Here is a 27,693-nt window from a genome sequence, read left to right as displayed (position 1 = left end):
ATTATTAATTTATATCTCAAATGAAAAATTAATTTCGTGCAAATTTGCACAAAAAAAGTAGTACTTAGAACACCCACAGATTACTAAACTATTCAAGACATGATACGCTATATACTATACTACACAATACCATAGAGTTATGTTAATATTATTACTATAGTATATATAGCACGCTATACTATAGAGTTAGTCAACCTATATATATATATATATATATATATATATATATATATATATATATATATATATATATAATATATATATTAGATACATTGCATGGTTTTCATATAAATTATAATGATTCCGTTGAAGATAATTAAACAACAAGCATTTTTACCTTAAGGTCTATCTAAAATCTAGCTAATTTTTTTCACAACTTATATAGACAGGCCCTGATTATGATCATTAGCGTAGCCTGCCTGACAATTTGTCCCGCTATGCTAATACTTTGGTGTTTATTGACTGCGAAAACAATGAATTTCTAAGATATGAATAATTATAATAACTCGAAATTTACATAGCGGGACAAAATCGTCAAGCTGGCTACGCCACTGATTATGATAGGAAAGTGGGACATCATGAAATTAAGTCTCGCGTTTCAAAGGCGAGAGCCTACAGTGCATAGATTATGTAGCTGGAAGCGCCGTCTCTCCACTGTATACCAAGAACTATAGTGTGTCATGTTGTCTTCGTTTTCTCTTGAAAAAACTTCTCCAAATTGTGCGCAATTTTTTGTCCAATATTCCATATATAATAGGATTAATTGAACACGATCCAGCGGTTCTAAAAAGTGCTGCTAAATGATCCAGGGAAATACAATTCATCAGTTGATGATTGCACTCGCCTACGATCCACAAGATAACAGACACGCACCCGGGAAGATTTCCAGTTCCATAGCAGAGGACGGTTGCGGCACAAATAAGAAAAGTTCGGTGATTTTTAACATAGTTTACGATTGGTAAAGACGAGCCAGAAGTACTTGGTGACAATTGATTCAAACATAAGCTCTTCAGGCCTTTTTTATGGTCCATGAGTGCCCGACACACTTTATAATAAAGCGCTGCCATAACGACCGTTGGAACATAATAAGGAAGTAAATAGGATGCAAAGTAGAACCTCGCATAGGTCGTGTGAGCAAGGGAGTTTTTCTGTAAAAAACATAACGTCGTACTTCCCGCGTAGCCTGCAATCAGGCCAATAATGTAGCCCAAACTACAAATTATTTTTAACTTTTTTCTGCTGATGTCCGGTTTTAAGGGATGAACAGTAGCGCGATATCGAAGAACTGCCATATTCAACATCATGCATATTCCTGCGAAGTAAAAGACAAACAATATTCTAGATAGGAGACAATAAGCTTTGGAGGACGGCGTTTCGCTCAGAAAGATGGTGTATGGAACTTCAGTGCAAATTATTACAACCAGCCATCCCAGGTCACAGATGGCGAGGTGTAAAACAAGAAAGTAGTAGTTGTTCTTCAACAGTCTTCCTCGTTTCAATAATATGGAAATTATAACCAAAACATTGCCGAGAATTCCAATCAGAACTATTGAAGTATAAGAATATTTATGTGCAGATGGCGTCCACATCGTTTCTTTTAAGTAATAAAAACTTTTGCAGTTTTGCTGTCGTATCCGATATTAGATATGATATTCAGGGTCAAACTGCATGGCAACTCCTTTGTGCGATTCCCTTAACAGGCAGGACAAATCGCAAAAATAATTTACTTTGAACATCTTATAAATTGTAATGTAAACGATGATCTGCATGTACCAGATGTATTCTACCAATCAGAAGTGAACACGTAACGTAGTGCCATAGACAAAGTTTAGTTCAGGTAATTTCGCCGTTAAAACGCTGAATACATATATAAAATATATATATATATAATTATTGTAAAAGCACGATTTTTACGATTTCGCTGTTTTGCTCTTCGATTTATATTGAAATTAAAGTATATGAAACTCTTAATAACTAACATGCTCTAACGGCTGACTGAAGGTTGCCATAGCTTATAAATTTCATTAAATTTAACGATTAATCTTGCAGCAGAGTTAATGAAATATATAGTATTATTTACATAGTAAAGACTATACAAAGCAGAATGCTTAAGATAAAACTACAGAGAGAGCTCTGTGTTTTGAGAATGCTCTCAAGAAAACACAGTAAGCTATTGAGTTCTTTCATAAATATGTTTTACTATGCAAGCTGGCGCATTGTATCCATATTGCAAGATGCTATGTTATATATGTACCTCACATATCATAATATAAAAGCAATAAAATTGACTTAAATTGACTTATCATATCTTATGACTGTGGTTATATACTACTATTATTATAGCTATATTAAAGAATAAATTACAGAGAAATTAACGTTTGCGAATACTATTAATAAACGGCAGTCATAAAAGTTTTCCTATATAGATATTAAAAAATTATGAATTCACCAGACGCATAACGAGTTTCAGTTGAATGAATTGCAGGATGCTTTCACAGTTTACAATCATCTAGTGACGCGTTTTCTTGCGTTTAGTGAGGCGCCATCGTCTCTTAAAGGAAATGATTGCGACAGCCACCCCAGTGTAACGTTCGTTATATATACACGCGTAAAAATAACACATCTTGTAGCAAGTCTGCAAACAAATTGCAACAAGTTGTGTTCGCACTGCTTGTCCTGAGCTGTCGAAAAGTATGGGACAACTTTTTAACAAGATTATTGTTGGATTACTTGGTCTCCATCTAACAGTATTGCTACAATCTTGTTTTGCCAAGTTTGCAGCTTGTTATAGCATAAAATGCTATGTTTGGTGCTACCTTAATTATACTGAAAAGATATATAGGTATATGCATTACTGTTACCTATATCTGCATTATATAGTGCATTAGGTATGCATTATATGGATATATTTCTTCGGGGGCTTCTTTTTTTAGCACCCACCGTAAGCCAATTTTTTTATAGCGTTTCTGTTTGTTCCTTTTACGCCTTCCAAATTTTAAAATTATTATTTGAGTATCGCGGTTGGCTGTAGGCTACGAAGAGTACTTGGTTTCCAGGAAGTGCCTCTGGAAACTATGTGCTGCTTCAAAACCAACTCGCTTCCGAAGTCTCCGGCACTATAAAGATACATACATGCAGTAGTTATTGCATGTATATATACGTACTTATTCGATTAGTTATTGTCAACAGAAGTATAGCATGTTACATGAAGTTAATTGATTCATTTTAGTTTTTTTTCGTTTTTTTTCTGTGTGACATTTGCATCCCACGTTTAACGTCCTCGTGAGAAAGGACAATATATATAGACAAACGTAAACTTAGATACGAATTTTTTGTTCCTAAGATGCAGGAATTGTTATACGCGATAAATGCTATAGCTCTTCATCCCGTTTGCCTGGAGTGCTGAAATGGGTTCGAACCTATGGCCCTGCCTCCCCTTACAAAAAAAACACATGCAAACCACATGTGTTTCACATGTGTTTCACATGTGATCACATGTGCTTCACATGTGATCACATGTGCTTCACATGTGATCACATGTGATTATATGTGGTTCACATGTGGTTTTATGGAGGGTACATGTGAACCACATGTGCTTCACATGTGATCACATGTGCTTCACATGTGATCACATGTGATCACATGTGATCACATGTGATTATATGTAGTTCACATGTGGTTATATGGAGGGTACATGTGAACCACATGTGATGTACATGTGGTTATATTGGATACACATGAGGTTCACATGTGAAAACATGTGGTTCTATGAGGGCACATGTGAACCACATGTGATGCAGATGTGGTTATATGAGATACACATGTGGTTCACATGAGAAATGTCTCTACAAACAAGTGGTTCATATGTGATCACATGTGGTTTATATGCGATCACACAAGGCTTACATGTGAAAATGTATAAACCTATGTGAACGAAATGTGGTTGACATGAAAATGTATTTCAAACTAATAATGAATCAGCAAACTTCTGTAATGTGAATGCATACATATACCACATACCTATTCCCCAAATACACGTGCATAATCATCTAAATAATAGTTACTGCTTTGCTCAGTTTAAGTAACACTGTATATTTAAGTTGTCTTCTTATTTACAATTAATCTCTATCTAACATATTTGGTAATCTACAAATAAAGTTATTTACATCAAAACACTGCTGATTAAGACAATCCAGAAGATGTCTTGTGGATATTCATTGGATTGTCTATATATGCCGGGTTATTAAATTATATCAAAATTCTGCTGCTTATTAAATGCTATAGTTTACAATAAAACAATAAGATAACTCAGCCTCGTTGGCTATGAGCGAATAGTAAACTCAGCCTCGTTGTAATAATACATTCGTCCTAATATTTATAAATCTGAGGCCAATCTCCGACCGGTGTAATAACCCCAACGACCGACAAGTGTGACGCCACATTAGGCGAAAACCCTGGGAACGAGGTTGCGCATTCGTTTCAAAATTCAAATTTTTTACAACGACATTCTTGGCTGTTCTACGAGGAGATTGCAATTTTATTTGATAAAAGACATAAAAGGATAATCTTTGTCACTCTCCTAATACGATTGGAAATGAAATAGGTGCTGGTTCACTGGATTGAGTCAAATAAGACAAGCATCTTAAAGAAAGAATATATTATTTAAAGACAAAAGTGTGCATGCTAAAACATCCCGAGAAGGATCGCATGGTTTTGTTTGGATACTCAAAGATGAATTCCCCAAAGACGGCATGGAAATCGTATTTTGAAACGTTTTGGCAGAAAGTGGTAAGCATCTCAGTGACACTTAAATAATAATAAAATAATTTAACCTAGGTCCGCATCGAATTGTATTATTGTAATCAGAAGATTGTTTATTCAACTTTATCAATCATCATTCATCTTCGTATAAATACTTCGCTCATACACACTAGTGATAGCCGGGAAATATCCTCAATAGCGGTGTAATAATGTTTTAGCAAAGAAAGAAGCAGAACATAGTGACATTATATGCGCTAGAAATATATTGTTTATAGTTTTTTCTAGATCAACATGTCCTTCCAACTGAGACTGGGATATATAGTCGTGTGGAATGTTATCTTCCAAACATGTGCACATCTCGCTCGCTCATACTTAGTTGTGTATAGCAATAAAATATTTGTGTATATATAAATTTTCTAAAGCGAGTATTTGTGTTTTTTCACAGATAGCAAGAATGAGTTACTAATGAAAACTTAGCTTGAATTGAGCAGTTGGAGGATAACAGTGATAATAACAGTGATGATAATAAAGCCAAGAAGAGGCGATTAGATGTGACCAGTGCTGACAATAAGAAACCAAAGAAGAATATAAAGGTTTGAAACATATTACCATTTGATATATACCGGTACACAATATGGTCTAAATTAGGGAATACCCCTTGCACCTTAACTTAATTCAATAACCTTTGGAGTCTTATAAACAGTAGCAATATTCTGTATACAGTATAGCAGAATTTTGTTTTTCTAAACACCTAATTTAGAAGAAATTAATGTATTTTTACATATGATATTTCAAATATTTTGTATGTTTTGGCTGGGTCTAAAAGCCTCACAGTATCAGATTGGTACTACCAACTGAGCAACATGGCCAGATGGATTTAAGACTTTAAAGAGGCAGTTTTAGCAGCACTTGCTGCAACCAAGAAAATATGTACACCATCAAAGTTCCACCATCTTTTCCTAAGATTCAAGCCTCTTTCTTGCCTCAGCCATTCCTTCCCTTAGCCATTCCCTAGGTCTGCACAACCTTATTCACTGTTGACCATGAACAACAGCAGTTTCTCAGAAGAATGGATTGTTATTTTGTTAATGTTTTTGTATACAGTAGATAACATTCTCACTTTCCATTTAATGTTTTATTTTGTAGGCAATGAAATTATATTTGACTTTAAATTATTTATTGTTTGCGATGAACTGCAATTGCTATTAATTAACAATCCTGTTTATATTTTTTCCAGCTTTTGTCATCATGAAATTTCCTCAAGCAAATAATACAATTTTAAAAGCTGTTATGACACAAGAGTGCAAAGAATTTAGGCTGTCAATGGAAAACCGAAGAAAGAATCAGGAAGATCTTAGCAACAATTAAGACAGTAGGATGACTAAATAAATTATAGTATTATAATTCATTTTTTTATATTTACAGATGTATCTTTTACTCTTTAACATAGTCAAATGTTTCACTTCATTTTGTAATATGGTTTTCAATATATGTGCATTAATTTACTTCACCTGGTAATACTGTGTCTGAGTGATTTAATGATAATTAAAGGTGTCATGCAGTAGTTTGTGTGGATCACATGTGAACCACATGTGAACGTCAAAACAGACTAACATGTGAACCACATGTGGTTGTTCCAGATCCACATGTACTGAACCACATGTGACTCACATGTGATACCACCACATGTGATACTACCACATGTGAACCACATGTGATACCACCACATGTGAACCACATGTGATATAATGGTTCCAATTTCACATGTGAGTCACATGTGATTCCACATGTGGTTTTTGCATGTGTTTTTTTCGTAAGGATCCCTGTGATGGTTGTATTTCCCTAATAAACGTATACGTTTTAAGCATAAACATATACGCGATCGCGCGCCTGTAGCACAGGAAACGAAAAAGACATATAAAACTGCCATATATAAAGTAACTAAAGAAAAACTTTATGAACCATCATCGATCTATATATATATATATATATATATAAATATATAATTATACCTGCATCTTAACAGGTGCCCGTTCGAAAACAGTCTCACTGGTTAGTGCGGCCACGATAATCTTTCGAGCATCACTTCAACTTAACGTAAACATTCGTCTCCAATTCGCCAACAATCAGGTAGCAAAAGAAAACAATCTTTCTTCCCGCTTCTTACCCGCAATAAAAAATTACCATACCAAATGAACAATTAGCGGCAGAAGATTTTATCGGAAAAAAATGTCACCTTTAAAAAGCGTTCTTCTGGTTGCTGCTATTTTAGCTATATCGTTGCATTGTAGTTTGGGCGAGGGAAAGAAATCGAATAAAGGTACGTATTATTTATCTTTTACAACAGGTTAAATCAAAATAAGTTTTCAAAATGTTTCCTTCGAGCATCTCTGTCTACGATGATCCGTGTTTTACTGTAAAGTAATTTTTTCTGATATCTCAAATTAATAAGAGCCCGACGGGTTTTTAAAAAATATATTTGAGAGTCATCTATATATGCATGGATAAATAATATAATTAATACATATATATTTATGAAAGCCTACTGATCATAATTTTAATTTGATAAAAATCGAATTAAAATATAGCTAAGGAATTATGCAATTTCATGCAGTTCCTGTTTAATAAGGCATAAAATAATATACATGCAGTGTATGTGAAGTGCTCTATAATTCGTGGTTTAAAACCGAACGTAAAATTTGCGATGATTGTATAAACGATTCATATTATCTTACATCTTTTCCTATCATCTCAATGGGAATTTAAAAACTCAACACGTTGCAGTATCACGCTGCTATTCTTGTGAGAATTCAGAGTGTAGCTATACATAAAAGGGGGAGAAAGTAAAATATTCTGTGCACGGAACACAATATGATAATTTAACGCCGTTTAATTGGCGTGGAACAACCCCTATATTATATAACATCCCCTAATAAATAAAGATCTAATTAGGGAATATCATAGGGACTGTTCCACGCCAAACGGCGTTATTATATCTTGTGTTCCATTTACAGAATACTTTTTTCTCTCCCCCAGTTAACCTATAGTTAGACGGTTACTAAAACTAAAATAACAAGATTAGTAGTCCTGCGTAGAATATTCTCATGCATAGGTACAATAAAATTCCGGGATTACTCCCGTTAATCGTTCTCAAGCTCTGCGTTTCATATGTAAAACCATCATTTCTCAGAAGCAGCGAAGAGAAGTATACTTCTTTATAATGTGTAAAATAGCGCAATATGGGCAATCACACCGAAAAGGTTAACTGCATAATTATACGCTTTAACTTGACAAAACTTGACAACTTGTAAAAAACCATTTTTACGATGAATTTGTGAGACGTAATTATATATGCATGTTGCTTTTTAGCTAAGAATTCACATGGAAAAGTGGAGAAAAAAGAGAAATCAAAAAACTTCATTGAGCCAAAAGGTTGGTACTTTGATTGTATCATTTGGGAATTTGATGCTAATTGCTTGATTTCATTTTTGGATTGTAAGAAACCGCATGACACGATAATTTTCATAACAGTAAATATTGCGTGTTTCATTTTAATGTCTGTGTGGCGAGATGCTTTTAAAATTCATTAATTATTGCGGTTTAATTCTCCTTGTCTTTAAGTCTTTAAAATTTAACCATCGATCCATATACTTATACCCACGTGCAACAGGAATAATCGAGCATGAGATTCATGTTTTTGCCTATAATATCCAGTTCACGTAAAGGCAATGACTGGAAAGAGTTTCAAAGAATCAGAAGAAACGAAGAGTTCAATTGACGAATATTGGTTTCAAGAAGAATCTGACAAAGCCGGTGGGTGAATAAATGTGAAAATTAACATCCAAACAGTTGGTCCTCGATAAAAATATTTAAAGGTTGCAAAATGGCGATATTTTTTAGTCAACCAATGAAAAAGCCTTGTTTTCAAGACATAATGAAGTGAAAAAAGAGCAGGAGCAACACCCACAGAAAGGGTGGCGACGTATAAGCATACGTCAAAATCTTTACCCAAAAATTTTTTCTCCCTTTTTTTCTCCCTTCGTGATAACTTATATAGTCACTGAATTATATATTGCAATTTTTTGGTAGGAAACCTGACGTGTAATAAGCCACTTGATCTGGTTATTGCCTTGGACAGTTCAGAAAGTATCCGTGAAGCAAACTGGTCCAAACTTGTTCGTTTCACGAAAGCAGTTGTGAAAACGTTGGATCCGACTTTGACAAGGCTGTCTGTCATTCGTTACAACACAAATGCCGAAGTTCCGATTCCTCTAGGTATATGCATGTCTCAGACTTTAACGTACTCAAGATCGTAAGAGTTCTTCAAAAACTGTTTGACATGCATAATGACAAGCACTATTTTATTTAATTACGGCATGAAGACAAAGTAATTTTGTATGTTTGATACTTTGATTTAGTTGAGATTTACACCTGTATTCAAAAAGCTCACTCAAACTCACACTCATTTAGTCAACATAAATATTTTGTTAATGCTGGTCGATAAGAAAGTTCTTTCTGAACAGGTGGAAAGATTTAAGGTAAAACACTGAAAATCAAACCCCTATGGAAATAACGTCATTGAAGCGTTATGAGAAGTTCAAGATCTCCCACTCCATGAGTTTGAGTGTGAGTGAGCTTTTAGAATACAGGCGTTAGTTTTGCAAAGCTTTCGGTTCGTAAGCCCGGACCAAATAGACTGCAAAACAAAGTTCACACGGCGTTTCCACAAACAAACGAACAACGTTACTATTAATGTCATGAAAACATTCAAAGAACTTAAAGTATCACAAAGTTTCCAATGTTAAGCATATAATATTTTCAAATTCTCATTTTCAAATAACGTTAATTTATATAGGATTTTTCCAAAACGCTGATGCGTTTGGCACGACGTTGGATAACGTATTCTACGAGCCAGGTGGAACCAGGACAGACGTTGCCTTAAGTAAAGCTTTAGCTGTTTTCGCTTCTGGCGGTCAAAGAAGAGCGAGCAAGGTCCTTCTTGTCGTCACAGATAACCCGACCAATGACATTAGGTTGTCGAAAGACAGCTTGGTGATCGGGCGAGATTTGGTGGAAAAACCCTCAGAGAGCTTAAAAAGCTATGAAGTGATAACATTTGGTGTGGGGGTGAAGTACGGACTGACAGGAATTGAACAGACAGATCTTACTGAAGAGCTGAAAATGATTACCCTTGATCGCGTTGGTGATAAACGGGTTGTTGAAGTTGCTGATTTTGACGCTCTCCTCAAGGAAGCAAACAACGTCGCTGGCAAGATCTGCCTAGGTTATTAAATGGTTTTAATTTTCTATTCAACTTTAACTTTTAAATTGTCTGAGAAGCGTTATGCTAAGGATAACATAAAGGTTATACTATTCGTAATTCGTCATTATACTCATTACAATATTTGTGTTTTTGACGGATATGTTTGAAAAACAGCGAGGACACTTTCAGTAACACAATCAGTATTCATAAATATTGACTACTTTCGTTAAAATAGTACATTCACCATTTTTCATGAAGTATTCAAAATTTAGGCATTCTGATTGTCTTATATATGGTCTAAAAATTTAAATAGATTTGCAGTTTAAAACAAGATTGCTCCTTGTTAGTGTTAAAGAAGAAATAAATGGACAATGGTGCTTGCAAATTCGACACATTAAATAACGCTATATTTAGCAGTTTAGTCTATCGGACACCTTCATGCAATGTTTTTGTTTCCTTTTGAATTGAAGTGGTTTAAACCCGAATTTTTTGAACAACATATTATTTTCGTCCTATTGTAGTTTTGTCCTAAAAATTGAATTCGTAGTAAATGGAGGTTGGAGTAACTAGTTGCTAATGTTAATTAATGTTGATAATGTTATTTTTGAAATCTTTTCTTAAAAATTGAATTCTTAGTAAATGGAGGTTGGAGCAGTTGGTCTCCTTGGTCGCAATGCACAGCGTCTTGTGGAGGGGGCACAAAAGTTAGACTTCGACGTTGTGATAATCCTATACCTGTCAACAATGGAACTAATTGTACAGAATTGGCTGGTTCCACTGTAGAAACAGCTGCCTGTAATATATACCCTTGCACTGATGGTAGGTTGCATGTGCATATATTATAATTAGGCATAATAGCAAGATTTAACGCGTTAGATTAGAAGGCCGTAAATTAGACTTAAAAATATACATATCCTTATGTTATTATTAGGTCTAGAAGTAACAACACTACGACCACTTCCATTTCATCCTGCAAAAGGTGTCGCACAAAACATCCTATTTTCCAGAGGTCAGTTTGTTTAACTCGACTTGTATTCTTTAATGGTTCCTGGCCCGAAACCTACATCTGGTCTTATTGAAGCAAATAGCACAATTTTTTCAAGTCACTGGCCCTACCTTCTTTCCATTCTCCGTTTTCAATTTTTTCTGCTAAAGAAAAGCCTAAACCTTTGTCAAATGGTCATGAATTTGGATAGTTGGGTTCATAATCAACCAACCCATCCACTTGACACAAAACGCATTCTTGCAGATTGCCCGAATGGTTTTGATTATGTCGTTGTTGATGCTAATCAAATGAGTGCTTCATCGGTCTACACAAGAGACACCGGGGATCCAACTCTTTTGAAACTGCATGGACCTGGTAACGGAAGGTTATATAACGTTATGAACGCAGGTAACTGTAATGGATTGGAACGCATAAATTTTGGTTATAAGAAATCATATTTCATATCTTTTGTTTACTAAAATAGTCTTCTTTGATGAATGATGTATATGCGTTTATTTGTAGGATCATGGTGTGCCGAGCATACTGAATCGTTATCGAACAATCAAGAACAATATATCCAAATTGATCTTAAACTTCCGGTGAAGATCGCCAAGGTTGGCACACAAGGACAGGCATCTTTGTTGTCGAATAACTGGGTAACATTTTTCAAGTTCAACTACAGCGAAGACGGAAGAACGTGGAAATGCTACAACCAGGTTTGTTGGACAAACAGAGAAGAACGGTTTAGGACTGCAGCAGAGGCCCGGCTAGAACGATAATTGGGGCGTGTTTATACATATATTTATTTCTACCCCACGGATTTCTATTGTAAACTATTGGCCTTATAAAAGAAATCCGTAGGGGAAAACTGAATAGATGGATATGCACCCACCCCCAATTATTCTTTTAATCACTGGACTGCAATTAATATTTATGAAAATTGTGGTATTGTGTTTCTCCAACTTTCGATTTATAGTTTACTACTCTATTTTATGAAGTAACTGTGCTGTCTGTGCATATGACTGTAAATCTCTTAACGAATGGTTTACCGTTTACATCATCTTGTAGACTCTAAAAGGAAATGTGGACCGGGAAACTGTTAGTGAAAATGTAATCAGTCCTCCTGTCACCGCCCGATATGTGAGATTCAATCCACAACATTGGAATGCTCGTGTTGGCCTGCCCGCACACGATATCTGTATGCGTGTTGGCGTTTTCACTTGCACTGGTGGGTAACTGCATGAGGGATTTGTGCACTCTAACATTTTAACCACCCGTTAACCACCCAATTGATCCTTGATTTACTTCATTTTTCACACGTATCTTTCACACGTAAGCCCCGCCGTTACTGGAATGGCGGATGGGAGGGTGAATAGAAGAAACGCTAAAATCAATGTACACTTCATTACAAGGGCATTTGATGCGAGATTAAAATTAAGAGGGACGATTCAGAAGAATGAAACTGCTGCATGAGGTTGAGGAAATTACACCACGCTTTGTGACACCAATTGATTCATGATATAAAATCCAAACGTGGTATTGTCAACTGGGAAATAGGAGGGAAATTGGTGTATTGTCAATTATTCGGGTTTGGTTTTAATACCCAGACAAGTAAGATTAAACTTTACCGTTGCTTTTCATGCTTACTTAGACGTCAAACTGAAAAAGAATCATAAAACGTTCAAAAGAACTTTGAAAAGAACCCTAAAGGTATTAAGTTTTTTTCAGTTTATATCATGATACCGGCGTATTTTTTATTAAATAGTCATTGATTGGTTAACTTTGCGTTTGCTGCAATTAAACACCTGGGAGTATATTTTTCGGGTATTCAACAAAAGTATGTTTTTCAATTTCACGTGATTAGATTATGTAGTTTTTCCCATATACTCACATATACCCTATACCGCTATCTACATTGTAAATAGCCTTTCTCAAATGACGAATATCTCGGCATTTTTTGCGCGGTTTTTTGAAACTGTGAGCCTAATGCCTGTATTCTAAAAGCTCACTCACACTCAAACTCATTGAGTGGGAGATCTTAATCTTCTCATAACGTTTGAATGGCGGTATTTCCAGCCGAATAGGGGCTTGATTTTTAGTGATTTACCTTATATCTTTCCATCTATTCAGAGAAAACTTTCTCATTGATCAGCATTAACAAAATTTATATGTCACACTCAGTGAGTGTGAGTGTGAGTGAGCTTTTTGAACACAGGCGTCAGATCTCATAACGGCGAGTGTCTTTAATTTTTGGCTGAATTTATTGAATTGAAGTAATGATCTGTTGATTCTGAAAAAATCTTTTGTAATTTTTTAAACGCATTTGAGAAAATTGAAAGTAGCCCGGGAACGTCATCATGAGAAAGGCTAATTATTTCGTTCATCAAATTCATGCACCATTTTATCCTTTAGAATTGATCAAACTAACATCACGGGAAAGAAACTAGATGTCTCTATGTCGGACCAACCATCAACTGAAACAATGGTTTGGACAATCGTGATTAAAAAAACATCTCCACGTAAATATTCATTCAGACATATCCCCTACATGCATGGGTCCTGAACATTTGCGACATACCCCATGCATTTTTTATTAATATGATCTCGTAAATTTCAAATAAAAACTCCCACGTTTTTCGGGACATATTTATATTTCAGTATTAGCAGGCAATAAAATGCAGAATTAATTGATGAATTATAATTCATCCGCTAGAGTTGCTATATGTACACATTGTATATGTACACACACTTCATTGAATTAATTCAAGCCTTTTGTTTTGAAATTGTGGAGTAATTGTTCTGTAAGCATTTGCACCGTTCATACGGGAATAGGCGCAAGAAGACGAATTTGTGATTTGACATCCTCGTATATACAGGGTGTCCCAAAAAAACGCAACCACTTGAATATGCAAGAATATTAATATTGTTCTGGTTTGCACCATAGTTTATCTATTGCGCTTTAGAGCTGTATTAATGTTCTGCATATTTAAGTGTTGCTTTTTTGGGGGGACACCCTGTATTGCTGATTGTTTTAAATGTTGTTACAAATTCCCAAAAAATTCCCAGGTTCACAACAAAATATTTAATTTCAATACAGAGTACTTCTTGGGGTCACCCTGTGTAATGTAATACACTGCATTGCACTAGAGTGCAGATCAGAAAAAATAGAAATTTATGTGTTTATTTAAAATGAAAAATTGACTGATACCATGCAGTTGATTTGACGTGAAAAATGTTAATTGTTCCGGTACACCAAACCTTAATTCATTGTAAAAGGCATGTTTTTGTCACGAATAAGCATTAATTCAACACATTTTAAAGCAATCGGATCATTTATTACGATTAGTTTGAATTTTAAAGACTAGAGTTTTTTGGGACATGCTGTAAATATACGTTGTTTAAACACACCGATAATCTTAGCATCATGTCCTGCGGATATACCAGGTTTATATAATGAGTAGGCTAGTAGGGTGATGGCGGGAATAGAGCGTGGTTTGACTACAAGGCTTCTTCTTATTGTAGCTTTGTCTTAGCGAAACGTAGAGTGGTTCTTTGTTGAGTTTGTTCCCCAAGCATGCACTCAGCTAAAATCGATTATTTCGAAACAAAGGACTGGGTAGACTGATGGCATTTCGAAATATGTTTACGTGTAGACGAGACCAAACACAGCCACCTTTTTACTTAAGCTAAGACCTCTTCTAAAAGGAAACTGCAAAGCAGTTGATGTAACTCTGATTGCTGGAGAATTTGTGGATGAGATTATGACAGCCTTTGTCGCGGTGAGGCACTAATGCTGACAGGGGCGGCGAAACATAATATATTTTGGGGGGGCTAATTTCACGAGGCGCCACCATGGTTGGCACCGAGCGAAACTTTTTTGGAATTTCAATGCTCTAGATCTTCGGAAATGGCCATTTCAGAGTCTTACTTGCCGCTTTCATCGTAAATTTTCATGGGCAAACACAAACTGAAACGGCACAGCGCGTGTGGTGATATCTTCTACATTTGAAAAATCATCTCTCAAATTCTCAAAATGATTTTCAAACAAAATGGCGGTCCGAAAATAATAACAATATACAACCACGAATATTCTGCTGTTAAAGACAACTATGAAAGATCAAAGAAAGTCAATTTACATTCACTTGATCCGTATCACAATATAGAATATCTTATTGGCATTTGATACGCCGGCAAGCATTAATTTGACGACTTCGTGGTAACGTAATTTGTATATTTAATCTCCCATTCTGGCAGTCTTCATGAAATTTTTGGGGGGGGGGCTGATAATGCATCTTAATGGACTCATTACCTGTGATATTTTAGCGTCAGCAGAAATATTGATATTATTAGGTTAAAGCTACGAATAAGATTCAATTTTGTGTGTTTTAGACAAGAAAATTAATCATCATCATCAAAGTAAACTTATATAATTTTATATAATTTTTTTTGAAAAATAGGTGCGTAAAATAAAGTACGTAGTGTATATAGTAATTCGCCAGAAGTTCTCCTGTTTTAGCGGGGAAGGCAAGGCTCTCACATGTTTCAAACTGTGGGTTTGAGTCGAAGCATGTCAGTTTTTCATTATGTCTTTCGACAAAAGAATAGAGTAAAATTAAAAAAAACACAGCTGATCACGAAAAGATTTCCTAGCCTAGTGGTGAAGACAATGGTCTCCCATCCAAGACGGTGGTTCGAATCCTACCATAACCGTTTTTCATTATGAACTTCGTGAAAAGGATAAATTAAACTGATAAAATAACCATAACCGTTCAGCTCAATATCTTGTAGTCTAGAAGCGAAGACAATGGTCTCTCAAGTGGTAAATCGATGTTTCGAACCCTACCATGCCGTTTTTCATTGTGAACTTCCGGTGAAAAGGATATAGTAAATTAAATAACCCTAGGCTTTGAGCACAAGATCTCGTAGTGTAGTGGCGAAGACAATGGTCTCCCGAATGGTAAATCGGTGGTTCAAATCCTACCATAACCGTTTTTCATTATTATCTTCGTGAAAAAGATTAAGTAAATTAAATAACCATAGCCATTCAGCACAATATCTTGTAGTGTAATGGCGAGGACAATGGATTCCTAAGTGGTAAATCGACGTTTCGAATCCTATCATAACCGTTTTGCATTATAAATTTATGAAAAGAATTAAGTAAATCAAATAACCATAGCCTTTATGCACAACATCTCATAGTGTAGTGGCAAAGACAATGGTCTCCCAAGTGGTAAATCGGTGGTTCGAATCCTATACCTTAACCGTTTTCATTATGAACTTCTTGAAAAGGATAAAGTAAATTAAACAATCATAGCCGTTCTGCACAAGACGTTATAGTTTAGTGGCTAAGACAATGGTTTCCTAAGAGGTAAATCGATAGTTCGAATCCTACCATAACCGTTTTTCATTATTAACTTCGTGAAAAGGATAAAGTAAATTAAATAACTATAACCACTCAGCACAAGATCTTATAGTGCACTGGCTAAGACAATGGTCTCCCAAGTTGTAAATTGGTGGTTCGAATCTTACCATAACCGTTTTTCATTATAAAATTTGTGAAAACAATAAAGTAAATTAAATAAACATAACCGTTCAGCAAAAGATCTTGTAGTCAAGTGGTCAGGTTGTTGGTCTTATGTGTTGACAGTCGGAGGTTCGAATCTCGTTTTAGATGGAAATTTTCGTTATTGATATTACACGGTAAGGTTATGGAGAATAAGTTACTGTTGGCATCCAACAATCACCAGGTAGCCATGTGGTAAAGTTGTGGACTATGAAGTGCAAGATCGAGGTATCAAGAACAGGATGGTACGTTTCTCATGGCGGTAAAAAAGTGGTAGGTATGTTGCTCATGGGAGGTTTATGCTCGGTTAATCTTTGGAAATTAAAGTTAATCTTTAGGTAAATCAGGGGGTAGGCAGGGTGGATGAGGGGTATATGAGTACAAAAAGACTTAGTAATTGAACGGCCACGGCCCTCGGGAGCAGGAAAGAGGGTACAGGTGAGAAAACAGTATATAAAATGTTTAAGTCTTTTTGTACTGATTTAAACCTCTTTACCCCTATTCATCCTCCTATTTACTCCTATCTATCCTTACTTTTTCCTATCCTCAGATATCCCTAACTATCCCCTAACACAATTAAATGTTTGAAGAAAGCTTGCTTTGAAAGTCAGGAAAGGCGGGGGAAAGACAACCCCCCTCAGTCTACTCCTCGCCCAAGGCGAGGGCATATTCGCCCTCTCGGTCTACTCCTCTCACACTCACAAATTCTCACTTTATTACCTTCAGTTGTTGTTCTTTTTCGGTTTATCCAGGACTTGAACCATCGACTGCATACTTGGCAGATCACCGCCTTCACCACTACACCACCAGTTCTTGTGATGAAAGCTTACAGTTTTTTATTTTACTTAATCCTTTTTTGGAAGGATCTTTGACGAACTTAATACCTTTTGATGGGATTTCAAATAAAATAACAATTTAAATGAGTTCACTTTAATGTTTATGATTTATTTTCTCATATCTCACACACTGTATCTTTACTATCTTATTCGTAGCTAGTGACTTAGTAATTTGTGTTATCGCTAAAATATAACATACATATTCGCGGCGCCTTAAAGCACCGTCATTCCATAAGTTGGTTATATGCGGCTCAAGTGAAGCTAATGGTTACGGTGCGATTGTTTTGTATTTTTAATGAAGTGAAGTCAAAGTTAAGTACAAGAATTGACAATGTATTTAAAAATAAGTTTAAAAGAAAAATGTATTTCAATTTGTATAACGCGTATAGTCATGAGGTAACAATTAAGCATGCACCTCGTACTCTCGTACATTACATCTGAATCGCAATTAAAGCAAATATCCAGTTTAAAACAGATATTGACTGTTTATCTCAAGATTTTGTTGTATAAAGAGTCGAAAGCTTGTCTAGCCTGTTTGTCGAATATAAAATACGCTAAGAAGAAGAAGTTCAGTTCAATAGGCATGCAATTTCCTCAACGATATTACGCAACGATTCATAATTATTTCATTTAAAGTTTTTCGAAGAAATTTTCGGGAAACTCGTTGAAGACGGGAAACTGGTCTGATGTGAAATAAGTACAGACACGTTCCCCGTCCGAATTTTCCCGTCTAAATCAAAAGTCTGGTAAGTTAGACGAAAATCCCGTCTGGAAGAGAAACTCGTCTTAAATTCGCATTTAGACGGATATCTCAGGCGAGTTTCAGAAATATAAGCACAGACTGCACAGTCAAGGATCGAACAAGGCTAAGGAAAATGAATACAATTAATATCGTAATGATCACGCGTTACGGACCCATCATACGTACAAATTTTCCGTACTATCCCAATTCACATTCAGATGGGTTTTTACGGCTATCAACTTTCCCGTCTCAGCAAGATGAGCATTCGGCTATTCTTAATTCTTGTACTTTTTTCCTTTGAACCTATTTCAAATACATTGTTCAGTAATTGTACTTTGACTTCACTTCGTTAAAAATACAAAACAATCGCACCGTAACCATTAGCTTCACTTGAGCCGCATATAACCAACTTATGGAAAGACGGTGCTTTAAGGCGCCGCAAATATGTATGTGATATTTTAGCTATAACACAAATTATTAAGTTACTAGCTACGAATAAGATAGTAAAGATACAGTGTGTGAGATTTGAGAAAATAAATCATAAACATTATAGTGAACTTATTTAAATTGTTATTTCATTTGAGATCCCAGCAAAAGGTATTAAGTTTCGTCAAAGATCTTTCCAAAAATAGATCAAGTAAAATAAAAAACTGTAAGCTTTCATCACATGAACTGGTGGTGTAGTGGTGAAGACAGTGATTTGCCAAGTATACAATGGATGGTTCAAGTCCTGGATAAACCGAAAAAGAACAAGGTAATAAAGCGAGAATTTGTGAGTGTGAGAAGAGTAGACCGAGAGGGCGAATATGCCCTCGCCTTGGGCGAGGAGTAGACTGAGGGGGGTTGTCTTTCCCCCGCCTTTCCTGACTTTCAAAGTAAGCTTTCTTCAAACATTTAATTGTGTTAGGGGATAGTTAGGGATATCTGAGGATAGGGAAAAGTAGGGATAGATAGGAGTAAATTTGAGGATAAATAGAGGTAAAGAGGTTTAAATGAGTACAAAAAGACTTAAACATTTTATATACTGTTTTCTCACCTATACCCTCTTTCCTGCCCCCGGGAGCCGTGGCCGTTCCATTATCAAGTCTTTTTGTACTCATATACCCCTCATTCACCCAACCTACTCCCTGATTCACCTAAAGATAACTTCAATTTCCAAAGATTAACCGAGCATAAACCTCCCATGAGCAACGTACCTACCACTTCTTTGCCGCCATGAGAAACGTACCATTCCTGCTCTTGATACCTCAATCTTGTACTTCATAGTCCACGACTTTACCACAAGGCTAACTGGTGATTGTTTGAAGCCAACACTAACTTATTCTCCATAACCTTACCATGTAATATCAATAACGAAAATTTCCATCTAAAACGAGATTCGAACCTCCGACTGTCAACACATAAGACCAACAACCTGACCACTTGACTACAAGATCTTTTGTTGAACTGTTAAGTTTATTTAATTTACTTTATTGTTTTCACGAAGTTAATAATGAAAAACGGTTCTGGTAGGATTCGAACCACCGATTTACAACTTGGGAGACCATTGTCTTAGCCACTAAACCACAAGGTCTTGTGTAGAACGGCTAAGGTTATTTAATTGACATTATCCTTTTCACAAATTTTATAATGAAAAACGGTTATGGCAGGATTCGAACCACCGATTTACAACTTGGGAGACCATTGTCTTAGCCAGTACACTATAAGATCTTGTGCTGAATGGCTATGGTTATTTAATTTACTTTTTCCTTTTCACGAAGTTAATAATGAAAAACGGTTGTGGTAGGATTCGAACCACCGATTTACGACTTGGGCGACCATTGTCTTCGCAACTAAACTACATGAGCTTCTGCTGAACGGTTATGGTTATTTAATTTACTTTATCCTTTTCAAGAGGTTCATAATGAAAAACGGTTACGGTAGGATTTGTACCATCGATTTACAACTTGGGAGAGCATTGTCCTCGCCACAAACTACAAGATCGTGTGCTGAACAGTTATATGGTTATTTAATTCACTTGATGGGAGGATTTGAACCTTTGGTTTGCCACATACGAAACATTTGCCTTAGCCACTAGGCTATAAGATCTTGTGCCGAACAGCTATGGTTATCTAATTAACATTATCCTATACACGAAGTTAATAACGAAAAACGGTTATGGTAGGATTTGAACCACCGATTTACCACTTGGGAAACCATTGTTTTAGCCACTATACTATGAGATCTTGTGCTGAACGGCTATGGTTATTTAAATTACTTTATCCTTCTCACGAAGTTCATAATGAAAAACAATTAAAGTAGGATTCGAACCACCGATTTACCAATTGGAAGATCATTGTCGTCACCTCTAAACTATTTGCTCTTGGGATAATGAACGGTATTTCTTTTTTACTTCAATCTTGTTTTCAAGTTCATAATGAAAAACATTACTTTCACAATTTAACCCTTCCGCTTAAGACATGCGAGAAGCCAACAACGCGCCATAGTCAAACTCGCAAGAGGAGCTGCTTCCCTCGAAACAGGACAGGAGAGCAAGAACCGATGGATGGGTGTGTCACGCTGTGTACGCGACTCCAAAAGCGGAAGGCTTAGTATATACGACATTGCCTTATGTGGTGATTGTGGGATTATTATTCGTAATATATGATGAATATCATCATATTCATTTAAGAAAATTTGATGTTGGTGGTGATTGCTTTTTTCGAGCTGTGTCTTATCAGTTGTATGGTGGCCCTGAGCACCATCTACAAGTTCGAGCATTTTACATTGAAAATAACACTGAAAACTCATGGTTAGAATACTTCAACAATATGCCCATCCAATTGTCATAGGGTGATGCTATGATTATACAAGCTGTGGCTGATCAGCTGAAGTTAATAGTGAAACACATGAACAATTTTCTGAATACACTATAGTACAAGGATTTTCACCAACAGATCAACTTAGAGTTATTTATTTAGGTCATATAGATGAGTAGCATTATATATCAACTTTCCCATCAGGTACTTCTAAATCCTGAATTCCTGAACAGTCAAATAGGAGCTCTCAGCCTAAGCAAAGAAGGTAAAAAATAGTGTAGGCAATCATCAAGCCTCATTCACCAGTAGACGGGAAATTAAAAAACATGGCCAAACTCATATGGTCCATCAACCTCGTACCCAGGGTCTTTTCTCTGTGCTCACTCTGGGGGGAACACCCGCTGAGAAAAGACCCTGGTATTGTTTGGTCACGTGTCTCCCAGATTCTGGGAGGTTACAAAAAAATTTTACAAGGGGCGGGTGGCTGAGTATTATTATGATTTGAGCGAACTTTTGTTCGAAGTTTCGAACTGCGAGTATAATGCGAGTTGAATAATACGGAGATATGAACTCTGTTATATTTGCATTATTAAGCTGTGCATCGCGGCAACATATCAAGTTTCATATCAAATTTCATAAGCAGAAGCACATGTTTCGGGTGACAAAAGCCAAAAAGTCTTTTATCCCGATGGCTTCGAAGGAAACACCGAAAAAAATTTATCGAGCAATTCTTCGATTGACCCGTTGTCCTGTAGACTTTGTCGATCTATTGGTGACGCGAATCATCGCAAAAATTTATTTAGTACACTAAACGAAGAATTATTGAGGACTGTAGAGCAATTGTGCGGCCATCCGTTGTTGCGAGATCCAAGTTTGCCTCATCTGTTGTGTCGACCATGCGAGCGCAGACTAAAACACATTAAAGAATTTCGAGAAGTTGTAAGAAAAACACAGAACGAATTTCGCCAGCAACAACCTTGTGAAACAAGAGTGAAACGGTGCCTAGAAGCCTCACCGTCGGCATCCCAACCACCAAGAACTCGTTTGCACACATCTGGGCCTTCAGCAAGAACTTCGCTCAATTTTGGGGTACAAGTTCCATCTTCTGATAAAGAGGTATTACATGTTGTTAAAGTTGGTCGTGTATATTTACATAAAGCTGCCTCTCAAATTTACATATTGCGTCTTATTAATAATTCATATAAAATATAAAGAAAACATTGATATAGCTTTGAAATCTTGTGTTATATTACTACAAATGCCGCGAAAAAAAAATATTGTATGTTTGAACGTGTCGCTATTTAGTAAAATACCGCGTTTGATTTGTTATAGAATATAACTGCGTTGGATGAAATATTAAACGAGGCGAACAGAGAACTGATTAATATTGCCCGTAAAGACGAGCCATCCGTGCTAAGGAATGGAACATACGCAGGATTAAGTCAGTCAAACTGGATGACAGAAGTGGTAAATGAGCTCTCGACGAGGTGTCCTAATGTTGCAAAAATATTGTCAAGTTTGCTCGATTGTTCTATTTTGGATGCAGGAAATAAACTACCGCCAATTTCCCTAATTTACGGCATTATCATGTTTGTGAGATGTCATCACTTGAGCCGCATTCAAAGAATCAACACCATTCTTCTGACAGAAGGGAAAGCAACTAAAAATGTATGTTCTTTTAAATCCATATTTATAATTTGAAGTTTGTTTGATTAATAGTTAGCACAATAGTCAATACCGCAAGGTTTTTAACTTTTTGTAGGTTTGATTATTTAGATCTTTGAATTTCTAACTGTGCTGTTACTATTAAAACCCAATCATAGACAAATTGTCATGCATAATGCATTCCTTTTATTCAGCTTATGTTCACAATAGAAGTGATTATTATGAATGCTATTTGTTATTACTGTTGTGTTAATCAAGCTACAACTATCATACTTATATTGGTAAACCTTGTATTATTTTGATGTTTATCCTCTGAAACTTTGAAAAAATGCATTTGAATTTTAGCTGAAATTTTTTTAATTACCAGGTAGTGAAAATATTTATTACGATTCGTGCCATCAGGGATACATATTTATACATGTTAATCTACTTACTTTTAGTTGATTGATCGATTCAACAAATATGGGCTCTGTTTGAGTTTTTCTAACAAATATGTTGTGCTTGACGATATTGGGAAACATTTTTTGGATCGTGCTGTCGAGTTGGTCAAATCTGGGATGAAATTTGTCTATGTGGTTGATAACATAGATTGGGAAGAGAAAGTGCATGACATGAGAGCAGACCATCAAAACAAGAGTGTGCATGCATGTGCAACTAGCATGGTGTTCAACAGAGTGCCAAGTGACCACTTACCTGACAATGGTCCACAGAAAGATATCGCAACTTGCAATTTTCGTGAAATTGTTTCATTGTCAGATGCAGAAATGACAACAATTCGGAATCGGTATAAAGTATTCATTGCGAGAATCCTGGTTCAAAAGTTCACTGAACTATTTGGTTTAAAGTCCTACATTCCAGAGGATCTTGTACTTCATGAAAATTCTGAGAAGACAGCTTTGAAATCCGAAATTATGACCCTTCCAGTTCTCATGAAGGATGAAAAAAAGTACAGTGACTGTGTGGATGTTTTGGATCAATTGGAGCAATGGACAGAGGATGTGTGCAAAGCTAGTGGCATATACAACTTTGATCAATCTCCATCTACAGCTTCCCATCCTATTGTTCAGGTGCCCACACGCCCAGATCAACCACGATCACATATCCCACCAGTTGGTTCCCAAACTGATCCTTTAGAAGGTGTGAAAATTCCCTGTTTTGGTGATGAGTTGACCCGAGTAAGGTTTGCTGGAGCACGAGATCTTCGCTCTGGATGCCATACACCCAAACAACGACTGGATCATTTGTACCCGTATCGCATTGTTGGATGGCATGCTAAAAGAAGTTTCTTAAAGGTAAATTCCTGGTCATGGATATGATTTTCCTGTTACAAAATTGTGTTATGTTACTCTTTTATATCATTGACACTACCAGCAGTTGTTTATAATCCTGAAAGGTTTTAAAATACATTTTGAACAAATTTATTTGTTTTGTTTCAACCTAACATATAAAAACCTCGAAAAAAGCAATCTCAGGTTTTTCAGGAAGAATTAACTAAAGCTAGATTTGATTTTTCTGGTTGCATGAAGACATCATGTCTTATGATTGATTTATGACGAATTTTTCAAAAAAATAGGGTCCAATATTGGATCTTGTTACCACACCTACTACCTGTTACAATACTATTACATTGATATCTTGCATCTTGCCCTAATACTACATAGAACATAAAGTTAAATAAAACTTGCATTATATTTGTAGTCTGTCTTCAAAAGACTCTACAAGAACTCTGGAAGAGAAGCAGGTACCATTAGATACTTCCGAGAGGTACTCAACAGGAGAAATGTTACAGTCGATATAAAACATTATGAAGACTGTGAGCAGCTGTTCATGAGTGTTGGCAATTGCTATCTTGTTGAAGCATTGCTAGAGTTCTTCAAGATGGAAAATGTAAACGATTCTCCAAAGGAAAATAATCCATTGCCTGATCAAGAGATTTGAGTGAAGAAGAAAAAAAAACCCACCTAATGACTGTCTTAGACAAGTTCTTGGATGAGTATGTTTTCCAAGACACTTCATGCAGCGATGTTGACAGTTTAGAGGAAAATATCTCAGACAACAACTCATCAGATGGCATTTTTAATTATTCTGTCAATCTTCTTCGATCCTTCATGGTTCTATTTGATTGCAAAGATGCAGTGGCATATGGGAATGGAGAACATTTGGCATTAATCCAGAAACAGATGTTGTATTACTTCTCATCTGTTTCTGGATTTAATGTATATGCAATTGAAATGCTAGTTACCACCATCCAGAATGAAGTTTTACTCTCACCTGCTGAGTCACATCTGTGTAAATGGGCTGCACTAGTCAACTGGAAGGAGGTGGTGGTAAAAACATTGAAATAGACCTGTTGCAAGAGAACCGGAACAGGGACATGAAGGGGCTAATTAGTTTGATGGGAGCAAACAAGACAGAGAAGGCCATCGAAAGGATGAGCAAGGCAGCTGGAGGAATCCGTAAGATTGTAGATGTTTTTGAAAACCAAGCTTCCATTAAACAAAAATCATCAGCTCACTCGCACAAGTCCTCATTGGAAGATGAAAAAAAAGTTCTTGCTGATTTGCGCAAATTGAAGCCATTTTCGTATGTTCAAGGAAGATCACATACAACATTTGCTGGAATTTCATCAAACCCACTTTGTGCTTTTGATGAAGAAAAGTTTTCTGAATGGTTGAAAAGACATCAAAAGAACATTGCATTACATTTTCCTGTTGTTAGTGACTTAGATTCTGACAGAGAAGAAACTGATGAACCAGAAGAAAATCAGAACTCTTAAAAGGTAGAACTCAGAACACTTTATTTATATATTTTATATATATATATATATATATTATATATATATATATATATATATTTAAATATTGTATATATTGTATAGTATTGTATATAGAGTATAGTATTGTATATAGAACCCATGTTTTTATGTTAACAAAAATATAATAGTTTTTTTGTACACTAGAATAATAATAATTGTATAATTACTATTAATTACTATTAATAATTTCTACAGTATTAGCAATATAAACTACATGTATTGGTGAAAATAAAGTTGCCATTGGGTAATTAAAAAAACAATGCAATAGACACTGCAAAATTGGTTAACAATTTTATTCAATGTTTCAACTAGGTTTCAGTCATCATCAGGCAACTGTAAGTTAGTAAAAAAACCATATAAAAATGTTAACCATCTTTGGAGAGTCTCTTGTTTTGTTCTTTTTAATGCATTGGTAAACTGTATGTAGTTTAGTCAAGATGTTCCTTTCTTAATCAATATGTACATTATGTTTCACAGCACTACATATGTTTTTTATATTTGTTCTTAAATAGGATCTATGAAGTGCAACTAGCACAATCACATTCTTCACCACAAACACTACAACAGAAGTGTTTGGGAGAAAGTGGTTTAATGTACCTTTCATCTGTGTCCATTGATTTCAGCAACATATATCTGAGACATGTGCCTCTGTTTTGACAATAAACTCGAATATCTTCTTGCATCCCCGGTTTGTTTTTTGCAACATCCCGATTATTGTAATATAGGACTGCAGTTGCATGGTTTCCATCTCTCCCAGCTCTTCCAGTTTCCTGAACATACGCTTGTATTGTGTATGGTGGAGTGATATGCACAACACTTCTGATGCCTTTGATATCAACACCCATCCCCAAGGCTACTGTTGCAAATACAACCCTGATTGTGCTTCCTGTAGCACATGTCAACTGCTTCAAGACTTCATCCTTCATCTCCTTAGTTTGAGGCGAATGAAACTGTGCAAATAATCTGTTTTCAGGAATTGGTCTGCCTCCCTTGGGATAATATTGATCACATCCCAGAACAAATTCAAACAGTTTATATGCAAACCCGCACCACTTCAAGGGGATGTAGATTATTGTCAAAGGATAGCACATCTGCTGTTTTTTCAAACCTTCAGCTATAGGAGTAAGGATTTCTGTGAGAGAATCAATATCTGGTCCAGTTCTGAAATGCTTTTTGTATGTTATGTTCATGCGATCAGGATTGCCAATGATTTCCACACATGATTTTAAGCCCAGGGATTTTTTGATACAATCCCTATCATATCGGTTTGCTGTTGCAGTCATGGCTATGACAGGTACATTTGAAAATGTGGCACACAAGGCACCCAGATTTCCATAATCCACTCTGAAATCTTTACCCCTGATATAAATATAAAACACATTGAAATGATAAATATTACTATACACTTGAAATTGCAAGACTTGTTTTATAGGAGGAAAAGTTGTGTAATATACAATGTATTTTATGTAATAAAACACTTACCATTCTAAAATGCAATGGGACTCATCAACAACAATAGCACAAACGTTCTTTTGATACACAATGCATCGCATCAATCTTCGTCCATATAAACAGGAAACAAGCGACTCAGGGTGTGCAAATACAATATTATAATATCCTTCTTCAAGTTTTATTTTGTCATTAAGAGGAAAGTCACAAACAACATCAGATCTAATGCCATCATCTTTGTCTTCCGCATCCTCAGAGTCTTCTGCTGCTACGTTCCTAACGTCGAGGACTGATGCACGAATTATACCCGCATTTAATCGTGAAATCTGGTCTTTCATCAGAGCATTTAAAGGCGACACGACGACGATTATAGAATCAATGTGTTCAGTGTATTTGGCAACACCGTTCTTAGCCGCAAATAACAGAGCAGGAAGCAAGTAAAAAATCAATGATTTACCGTATCCAGTTGGTAAAACCGCAAGAACATCCGAATTAAAAAATACCTTTTCTAAGCAAATCACCTGTTTTGGCTTTAACATGAATTCGCTATACAAACTATTTTGTATTGCAAATTGCAAACACGAAAGGAAAAGCCCGCATTTAGAGTTTGAAAACATGGCGACAATACATATACATTAACTAACCCCCCCCAAGGATGAAATTATAATTGGAGACACGTGACCAAACAATACCAGGGTCTTTTCTCAGCGGGTGTTCCCCCCAGAGTGAGCACAGAGAAAAGACCCTGGGTACGAGGTTGATGGTCCATTTGCTGTCCAAACTAGATTGTTGTGAGCAGATACACGTACGCTTAGC

The 27,693-nt window shown here is 35.9% G+C and overlaps 3 protein-coding genes and 1 long non-coding RNA gene across 4 annotated transcripts; 3 read left to right on the top strand and 1 right to left on the bottom strand.

The window, feature by feature from the left end:
• Nucleotides 1-4,268: 4,268 nt before the first annotated feature.
• On the top strand, nucleotides 4,269-6,562 carry LOC114531944. The gene is made up of 3 exons (XR_003687900.1): nucleotides 4,269-4,788; nucleotides 5,207-5,354; nucleotides 5,999-6,562. It is a non-coding gene; the product is annotated as an uncharacterized LOC114531944 (long non-coding RNA).
• Nucleotides 6,563-8,134: 1,572 nt separating this feature from the next.
• On the top strand, nucleotides 8,135-13,743 carry LOC114531935 (coadhesin-like). Its single transcript, XM_028553533.1, has 11 exons — nucleotides 8,135-8,193; nucleotides 8,476-8,574; nucleotides 8,851-9,036; nucleotides 9,617-10,045; nucleotides 10,661-10,843; nucleotides 10,956-11,033; nucleotides 11,274-11,417; nucleotides 11,532-11,725; nucleotides 12,078-12,237; nucleotides 12,661-12,719; nucleotides 13,422-13,743. Exons 2-11 carry the CDS (start codon nucleotides 8,490-8,492, stop codon nucleotides 13,425-13,427), a joined length of 1,524 nt encoding a protein of 507 aa, XP_028409334.1. The 5' UTR covers nucleotides 8,135-8,193; nucleotides 8,476-8,489; the 3' UTR covers nucleotides 13,428-13,743.
• Nucleotides 13,744-21,904: 8,161 nt separating this feature from the next.
• Nucleotides 21,905-24,551, top strand: LOC114531912. The gene is made up of 4 exons (XM_028553511.1): nucleotides 21,905-22,064; nucleotides 22,281-22,616; nucleotides 23,054-23,905; nucleotides 24,312-24,551. Exons 2-4 carry the CDS (start codon nucleotides 22,404-22,406, stop codon nucleotides 24,549-24,551), a joined length of 1,305 nt encoding a protein of 434 aa, XP_028409312.1. The 5' UTR covers nucleotides 21,905-22,064; nucleotides 22,281-22,403.
• A 1,379-nt stretch (nucleotides 24,552-25,930) lies between these two features.
• Nucleotides 25,931-27,582, bottom strand: LOC114531941 (ATP-dependent DNA helicase RecQ-like). The gene is made up of 2 exons (XM_028553539.1): nucleotides 26,911-27,582; nucleotides 25,931-26,787 (listed from the first exon to the last, which is right to left on the bottom strand). Exons 1-2 carry the CDS (start codon nucleotides 27,492-27,494, stop codon nucleotides 25,944-25,946), a joined length of 1,428 nt encoding a protein of 475 aa, XP_028409340.1. The 5' UTR covers nucleotides 27,495-27,582; the 3' UTR covers nucleotides 25,931-25,943.
• Nucleotides 27,583-27,693: the final 111 nt, after the last annotated feature.

This window comes from Dendronephthya gigantea, unplaced genomic scaffold, assembly GCF_004324835.1.
Source record: "Dendronephthya gigantea isolate DGI-Jeju-01 unplaced genomic scaffold, DenGig_1.0 000076F, whole genome shotgun sequence".
NCBI classification, from domain to species: Eukaryota; Metazoa; Cnidaria; class Anthozoa; order Malacalcyonacea; family Nephtheidae; genus Dendronephthya; species Dendronephthya gigantea.
This window is presented reverse-complemented; position numbering and strand designations above follow the sequence as displayed.

What these genes read in the sequence shown, in the direction of transcription:
- LOC114531935 (XM_028553533.1), top strand. Translation starts at nt 8,490, where the DNA reads ATGACTGGAAAGAGTTTCAAAGAATCAGAAGAAACGAAGAGTTCAATT. An exon ending in AGAAGAATCTGACAAAGCCG is followed by an intron (nt 8,575 to 8,850) that starts GTGGGTGAATAA and finishes ATTTTTTGGTAG; the next exon opens with GAAACCTGACGTGTAATAAG. An exon ending in CGAAGTTCCGATTCCTCTAG is followed by an intron (nt 9,037 to 9,616) that starts GTATATGCATGT and finishes TAATTTATATAG; the next exon opens with GATTTTTCCAAAACGCTGAT.
- LOC114531912 (XM_028553511.1), top strand. Translation starts at nt 22,404, where the DNA reads ATGACAGAAGTGGTAAATGAGCTCTCGACGAGGTGTCCTAATGTTGCA. An exon ending in AAGGGAAAGCAACTAAAAAT is followed by an intron (nt 22,617 to 23,053) that starts GTATGTTCTTTT and finishes ACTTACTTTTAG; the next exon opens with TTGATTGATCGATTCAACAA. An exon ending in CTAAAAGAAGTTTCTTAAAG is followed by an intron (nt 23,906 to 24,311) that starts GTAAATTCCTGG and finishes TTATATTTGTAG; the next exon opens with TCTGTCTTCAAAAGACTCTA.
- LOC114531941 (XM_028553539.1), bottom strand. Translation starts at nt 27,494, where the DNA reads ATGTTTTCAAACTCTAAATGCGGGCTTTTCCTTTCGTGTTTGCAATTT. An exon ending in TCCCATTGCATTTTAGAATG is followed by an intron (nt 26,788 to 26,910) that starts GTAAGTGTTTTA and finishes TATTTATATCAG; the next exon opens with GGGTAAAGATTTCAGAGTGG.